This window comes from Aedes albopictus, chromosome 1, assembly GCF_035046485.1.
Source record: "Aedes albopictus strain Foshan chromosome 1, AalbF5, whole genome shotgun sequence".
NCBI classification, from domain to species: domain Eukaryota; kingdom Metazoa; phylum Arthropoda; class Insecta; order Diptera; family Culicidae; genus Aedes; species Aedes albopictus.
The window spans coordinates 55,763,309-55,771,375 of NC_085136.1; the positions used below are offsets into that span (position 1 = coordinate 55,763,309).

Sequence of the window (8,067 nt, forward strand, 5' to 3'; positions counted from 1 at the left end):
TATTATATCAGGCATAATGCTATCAAAAAATAGTGTATGGAGGTCTTAACGCTTGTATTTTTATCTGAAAGCTAGCTAACAGTCCTCCATACACTGTTCTAAGATGCTTCTTAGCTGAGATAATAGCAAATGAGTGCAACTCATTCCAGTGAGAGTTCCCATCCCTGTTGATGACTTGTTTTAATATCGCAGCTCTCAGGTTGTTGGAAAAAAAATCTTCTGCCAATAAAAACGAAACTAATGCGCTGAACAGGGATGTTCTCATTAAATAACAGACAAACAAAGGTATCATTCCTTCTTTATCAACAGCCCTGCATTGCCTGCGGCACGATCTGCAGGACTGCTTCCGTTTCCATCTCCGTCTATTATACAAAGCACCTCATAGCTTCACCAGGCTTCGATTCACATTGCAGTAGTAGTAAGTAGGTACTTACGAGCATTATACCATCCGGAGAAGCTACGAGCCTCATCATGGGCTCGAAAAGAACTCCTAACGAGACTTGGTTGGTTAATTTGATAGTAAACAACTGTGTTACTAACTATTCTACATTAAGCGATCCACTTAACATTCCTAGCACTGTTGTCCCACGATGGGACTAATTTCCGCCGTCAATCCCAGGAACAGCGCAAGCTTGGGCGAAATCACATTCTTCGGGGGAACCACCACCTTGTCGTCGTCGGGCATTATCTGAAAATGGATGCTTGTGTTTATTGAAATCTTGTTGAGCAAAATGGCACCCTCTTACCTTGTCAGCCACATGCTTATAAATCAGACCATCGGGCCCAACGTGAAACACCGAGAAGCCGTCGTACCAGCTGGGGAACGAAACAGAGAAGGATAGTTTTTACTCTTGGTGGTCAAATCGTGCGCGCAATACTCACGCTTCCGTTTCGGCGAAAATCTCCTTCAGCTTCCAGAGCTTGTACTTCCAAAACTGAAACATGACCTTCAGCGCGCTGATGCCCTTTATCCGCCATCGCACCTTGATGGTGTTGTCCTCGGGGTGTTTAGTGATTTTGAGGATCTCCAGCGTCACATAGGCGAACTTTAAATGCCCTACGGTGCGCAGTAGTGCGACCTGTTTGACGTAGTGGTACAAACCCCTGAAAACATGATGAAATGCGATGGTATAATTACATAGAAAACAGTGGTTCTCTAGATTTCGTGTTTAAACATACTCGGTTCGCATGCCACGGATGTTGTTCTCGAATATAAGGTTTGGATTGTAGATGGAGTAATCCAGTGGTTGGATGAACAGCTTCGGCAGTGTGTTGGCCAGTACATCGTACACTCGGTGGAGCTGTTCCTCCGATGGTTGGTTGCTGTTGCTGCTGCTGGCAGGGATTGAGTCCTGAAATTGATGTAAGAAGTTTTTCCAATTTAGTTAGATTTTTTATGTATAGACCCCCACATAGAGCACTAGCTGAGAAGCAGGCTCAGTTCCAGTTGGAACGACCAGCAGGACAAAAAATATGTTCAAACTTACATTTTCATCGGAAACGGCCAGCAATCGATCCGCTGGTGGTAGAGAATTAAGGCTCGAATATTGCGTACAAGCTGCCGCGTTGTTTCGAATGGTGTCCTCCAGACTACCAAACCTGTTAAGTGGTATTCGCAGCTGCAATAAAAATTTAAATTAATAAAAATTACCTGTTTTTTAGGGCCAAATATCCATTGCATTGAGTGAGGTTAAGGCGTCAGCTGTTTACACCCGCCCGTGCGTCCGTCCCCAGCCCGATACTTTGTTATGCAATGTTTCAAAATTCATAATCATCGGATAAAATTTAGCTGCCTACCGGGTGAGCCTGGGGTCGTATCCCGGATGCAGTCCCGCACGAAGGATCAACCTCCGCAACGGCAGCCGGCGATGATGATGATGATGCAAGTGATCGTCCGGTGACGAAAATCCTGCCAATCGAAGCAAACCGGGTCGACGTCGTCGTCGCCGTCACGAAGCTTCGCAAGCAGTTTGCCATTATTCCCTACAAATTTCCTCACAACGTAGGTAGTACGATTCCGAACTGCTAAATGGTTGCACTCGCGACGGAAAACAAATCAAAATTTAATACTCATTTCGAAGAAGAGACGATTTTCCGAGGAAAAATTTCACACGCCGCCGGGGATCGCTCGCGCACCGATTTCGTCTTGCTGGCTTGTATGCAGTCCGCACCGCAGAAGAGAAACGAAAACATTGAAGCGAGGAAGTACTAGAGTTGTGACATTTCGGTGGCGAGGGAAAGCTAGGGGTGATCAGTCATTAATAAAAGTATAAAAAGTCGATTTGGATGTTTGTGCATTGGCGCAACTCACATTATTTAAATTTATTGTCGTCGCGGTTGAAACCCGAATTTTCCTCACACCCGACAATCGAATTTTCTCAAAATTTATACGTGAAACCAAGGGAGAATCCTATTGTCGCATGGGGCCCATGTCCGCCCTATTACACCTTCAATTACGGGTAATTCGTGTATGGTGTCAATGTGGAGCACTGATGATAATGCCTGGTGCCCTTGGGGCAAGACACTTTGCCGGAGAGTAAATTTTTCTTCACAGAGTTGCTCAGAATTCCTCCGGATTGCTCCCGTTTTTGCTTGAGTGTTGCCTGATTCATCGCAAAATCAAAACAATATTGCCCGATATCTTGCCTTTCTTGCAGTTTTAGGGGTGTTTTTCAACACATTTCGTCGATCATTGGTGAAAAGAGTTACTCAGAATTTCTCAGAGTTACTCTCGTTTGCACAGTGTCTTGCCCCTAGCTGGTGCCCTGCCGCCCGGTCGTCCAAACTTCCGTTGAGCCCTCGTGGAGTGGCTTCACCGGCCGAAGCTGCACGTGGGGCTCTCGACTGTCGACGTGGCTTTCCTGGCACGATTTGTCCACCGGGATCTTGGGGCAAGACACTTTGCCGGAGAGTAAATTTTTCTTCACAGAGTTGCTCAGAATTCCTCCGGATTGCTCCCGTTTTTGCTTGAGTGTTGCCTGATTCATCGCAAAATCAAAACAATATTGCCCGATATCTTGCCTTTCTTGCAGTTTTAGGGGTGTTTTTCAACACATTTCGTCGATCATTGGTGAAAAGAGTTACTCAGAATTTCTCAGAGTTACTCTCGTTTGCACAGTGTCTTGCCCCTAGACCGGGATTACATACGGATACGGGATATTTTTGCTTCACATTCTATGTACTAGGTTCTCTCACGAAACTTGAACATTCCTTCAGTTTCCGTCTGAGGTTGCGGGTGAACTCAACTCAGGAGTGTTTATCCTCGCCGTCTGTATAAGATTTCTTTAGTAATTTTAGTAAATAATGATCCAAGAATTTCCGACGTTGTTCTGGGATCTTCCACCGGGGGATTCCGGTGGGAATTCCTGGAGTAATCATCGGTGGAAATTCCTGCAGTAATCGTTAGTTTGACTTCCTGATTAAATCATTGGTAGGAATTCCTGGACAACTCCCCGCTGGGAATTCTCGGTGGAATCTCCGGTGAAAAAAAATGAAGGAATCCCGAGTTGGAATTCCTTTAAGAATTCCTGGAGTAATCTCCAAAGGGAACTCCTGGAGGAAAAATTCTCACCGAATTCTACACACTGAAATGAAAACTCCATTATTTTTTATGTGCGAATATCAGATAAAAGCGAATCGATTGAACAAATCTCTATTTTATATGCGGCTTTTAGATTGTAAAATCACAGACAAACAGACGTAACACTCTGATGATTCCCATCGTACATCAATTTAACGGTCTATTGAAAAATTTGATAGTTGGCCAACTGGCCATCCGTGGCGCTCGCATCGTTTTTGTTCGAGTTTGACGTTTGCCTACTACCGCCATCTAGTTGATGGTCGGCCAAACTTAGACTTTTTAGCATTAGGCGAACATGTTGCCGTGACTATGATGTGAATCGAAAAATGTTCGAAGTGTTACGTCTGTTTGTCTGTGGTAAAATGTTTGCATTGAATAAAATTATGATGCACATATTTTTTATATGTACTGCTATGAAATCTAAAGCTAATGCGTTTACATCCTATATTAATCGAATTTAAATTTTGAGTGTATCAATTGATAATTCAAAACATTCAGTAACGGAAAAATGATGGAGCAAGAACGATTATTGACGGCGATTGAGTTAACGATCGATACCAGGACCTTCCGGTCGAATTGCTGCAGTTTTTTGAAGGTAGGGTATTTTATTATATCGATATATAAATTGCGAGATTGTTATATTTTACCAGATCGAGCTTACGACGCGTCAAAGCTGGTCAAAGTGACCAAAACAGAACTTTCCCAAGTGTTGTCCGAATCTGGCCCAAACGCCCAAACCTAATTGTAATTGAAATCTACCGGATCTTTGCTCGGAGAAAAGATTCCGTAAGTATTCCTTCTTGACGCATAAAGAAGCTTTTGATTCTACTAAAGGCTTTCTTTCAGGGTTTTCATATTTATAAACTTTGTCCAAGTTGGAAGTGCTGGCAGATTGGCCTTGCTGCGACGCAAAATATCAGGTCCAGTGACGCTTGCACTACCGTGATCTTCCGGGGAAAAGGTTCCGGCCCGCAGAAGTCCGAGGTATCGTCCACACCGAGTTGCTGTTTTGTTCGGCCCAGATCAATTGCCAACTTTATCGGAAAACAGGAACATTGCTTTGGAATGATCCAAGCAAATACTTAACAATGTACATATAATTTGGAGTAACTAAATATATTCTTGTTTTTTTAGCGTGAAAATTCATCTGAATTATTTTATTTTTAGAAAATCACATTAGTATTTATTTGTGATCACACATAAAATTTAATAGGTTGGCCATTTAAATGAAAAAGTACAGACCTTTGATATTCATTTAAATTGCATGTAGAAACTAAGAGCCGCTAGAAATCTGATTTTATGTGCGAAGCTAATGAAATTCATGGGCAAAGCTTGATTGCAAAAATCTATGTGCGTGGCATATGCAAAATAGATGCGGTTTATTTTTAGTGCACTAGTTTCTTCCGAAAATTCTCCCACTACCAATGAATAAAAAATCATCTAACAAGTCATTTTGGAGAATTCTCCTTACTGGAGTATCCGCCAGAAATTGCTTCTGGGGAATCCTCGAGCAATTTCTCCTTAAGCAGTATCTTTTGGTCAATCTTCTATCAGATCCATCCAAAAATCTGCTGGCGATCACTTCCGGAAGATGTTTACGAGGCAATCCCTTTGATGTATTTATAATGTTTGTTGTGGCGGTAGCAATCTTGGGGCAAGACACTTTGCCGGAGAGTAAATTTTTCTTCACAGAGTTGCTCAGAATTCCTCCGGATTGCTCCCGTTTTTGCTTGAGTGTTGCCTGATTCATCGCAAAATCAAAACAATATTGCCCGATATCTTGCCTTTCTTGCAGTTTTAGGGGTGTTTTTCAACACATTTCGTCGATCATTGGTGAAAAGAGTTACTCAGAATTTCTCAGAGTTACTCTCGTTTGCACAGTGTCTTGCCCCTAGGTAGCAATGGTAACAACAGGTGAAAATTTTTGACAGGTCTGGAGCAGTGAACTGAAATTTTCAACAACTGTGATGCTGCAAGGGCTGTCGGCAAGAATGGGGCACGTTCGGTGTAGTACTAGATTTGTAGTAATGAGCTGAATTTTAGTATGGTGAGAAGGTCAATTATCCGTTTCTGCAATGAAATGGTTCAAAAAGCGTGGGTATTATGATTCCTTGCCTAATTTGATGCTGTTTGAGCAAAACTTTGGATAACTATGTTGTTTATGTTGCAAGAAATGGAGAAAACAACAACACTGTTGCCCAAAGTTTTGCTCAAACAGCATCAAATGAGGCAAGGAATCATAATACCCACGCTTTTTGCAACATTTCATTGCAGAAACGCAGAATTGACCTTCTCACCATACTAAAATTCAGCTCATTACTACAAATCTAGTACTTCACCGATCTGTCCTATTGTCAGAAATGATTCACCCCTCACCACAGCGTAAAAAGCTGGATAGATTTCACGCCGACCTGCCAGAGGGCCGGAGTGAACCCGAGCTGCTACACATGTTCTGGAAAGGATTAGCAGTGACCAACACTGACCCGCTAAATGGATAGACTGATCTACTTGGACATAAAAACTTTGTTCAATACTATCAGCAATAAATCCCACATTTTATTATAATTTAATTAGTTTTAATTTTGATTCATTTTAATGTTTATTCATTGTATGGATGTTCCGAGCAGTTTCCGACCATAGATGGACCACGACAACCAAAGATTAGTGACATCATCTGGAATACTAATTCCTTATGATTTGAAGCATGTCAGGTCAGGTCTCCGGCCTACGGGGCTCACCCAATCGACCCCCCAGCGGAAGTGGCCCGGTGTCCGACCGAAACTGAAACCCCTCTGTAAAACAAAGTTCAGTCGTGTTTTCGGTCCCAATTATGCGACCCTAACTTTGCCGAACCACGTGAAGAACATCCTTGTAATACAAGTATATAACCAACTATTGAAAATGATCTGCAGGTTCTGGCCCACATAAAAAAAGACTATCTAGAAGCAGAAGAAATCAAAAATGCTGTACCGGTTCAAGGATCCAAATGATGTTGATTTCCCTAATTTAACGATGATGTTTTGACATCTGCAAACAACGCCAATAAACCAATGAGCACTTGATAATATTTCTAATATCATCTTTAATATTAGTAATATTTGTAATATGAGATCTAGCTCCGGAGCTTACCGGAATCGTTCAACACGTTGACGACGGCACTGGAGACCAGAGCGGACGACGAGCTTACGCTGGAGCTCATCAAATCCAAGGTGGTGAACGAAGTGTCGAAGCGCTGCACTGGAGCACGTGGTGAGTCAGTTCTCAAGGCGGATTTGAATAAATCGAAGGTAACGTGCCACTTTTGCCACAAGTCCGGCCACAAGCAGAAAGACTGTCGCGCTATGGCCGAGCAACGTGCAGATCAAGCAGGTGGGAACCAGAACAAGTCTCGTGCGCAAGGTGAGAAGCGGAGTGCTCCTAGGGTGAGAGAAGCTCGTCAAGAAACCCGGAATGAAGCGCATCCAGATTATTCGTTTGCGGCGATGGGCAACGGGCGACAAGCAGGAGCCTGGGTGATCGACTATGGAGCAACTTCCCACATGTGTGCAAACCTGGATCTATTCGTGGATATCGATGAGAGCGTGCAGCAGGAGGTCATCCTAGCGGACGAACAGAAAGTGTCGGCCAAGGGAATCGGATCGTACCATCTGACATTCGTTTCCCCCAAGGGTAAGCAATCCAAGGTGGGGCTCTCTGATGTGCTGTACGTGCCGAACTTCGAGTCAAATCTCATCTCGGTAAAGAAGCTAGCCGCAAAAGGAGCCACGATCGTTTTTGATGCCAGCGGATGCCGTATCCTTAAGAATGAGAATGTCATCGGTATGGCAACGTCAGCTGGTGGGCTGTATCACCTGGCTGTTGCACAAGAAGCTTTGGCGTCAAGGGAGAGCCGGCACACATCAAGTTGCTAACACACGTGGCATCGCATCTTAGGGCACCGGGACAACGATGCCGTTCGAGAGCTGGAGACGAAGCGATTGGCAACCGGGATCAATATTCAAGATTGTGGCTGCCGAGTCGTTGCGAATGTTGCCTCGAAGGTATGCTGACACGTCTTCCATTTCCGAAAATATCGAAACGTCGGTCCACCAGGGTGCTGGATCTAATTCACACGGACGTATGCGGCTCCATGCGAGCATGAACGCCTGGGGGTTGCCGCTATTTTCTGACCTTGATTGACGATTTCTCCCGCTATTGCGTAGTGTACTTCCTGAAAAATAAATCAGAGGTTAGTGACTGCATCAAAGATTATGTGAGGTACGTCAAAACGCTATTTGAGAGGACGCCCAAAATCATCCGCTCGGACCAAGGCGGCGAGTTCCAGAACAACACGTTGGACAGGTTCTGCCTTGGATCAGACAGTATATATTTACCGTTGATAATTATTATTCCAAATTAAATTCCAATCTGCTTCGATTTTCTACGCTGGGTTCTTGTTGGTCGTCGCCAATGTGGTATTTTGAGATCCTCACTTCTTGACAGGTTGA

The 8,067-nt window shown here is 43.8% G+C and overlaps 1 protein-coding gene across 2 annotated transcripts; it reads right to left on the reverse strand.

Annotated features, from left to right (window-relative positions):
- Positions 1-286: 286 nt before the first annotated feature.
- On the reverse strand, positions 287-2,187 carry LOC109427500 (uncharacterized protein C6orf136 homolog). Of its 2 annotated transcripts, XM_029855021.2 has the most exons (7): positions 1,798-2,187; positions 1,488-1,619; positions 1,180-1,352; positions 883-1,104; positions 747-816; positions 568-688; positions 287-490 (listed from the first exon to the last, which is right to left on the reverse strand). In XM_029855021.2, the coding sequence occupies exons 1-6, from the start codon at positions 1,975-1,977 to the stop codon at positions 572-574; spliced, it is 894 nt and encodes a 297-aa protein (XP_029710881.1). In that variant the 5' UTR covers positions 1,978-2,187; the 3' UTR covers positions 287-490; positions 568-571. The 2 variants fall into 2 exon arrangements, with proteins under 2 accessions (XP_029710881.1, XP_019558595.2); XM_019703050.3 differs by having other exon boundaries at positions 287-688.
- Positions 2,188-8,067: the final 5,880 nt, after the last annotated feature.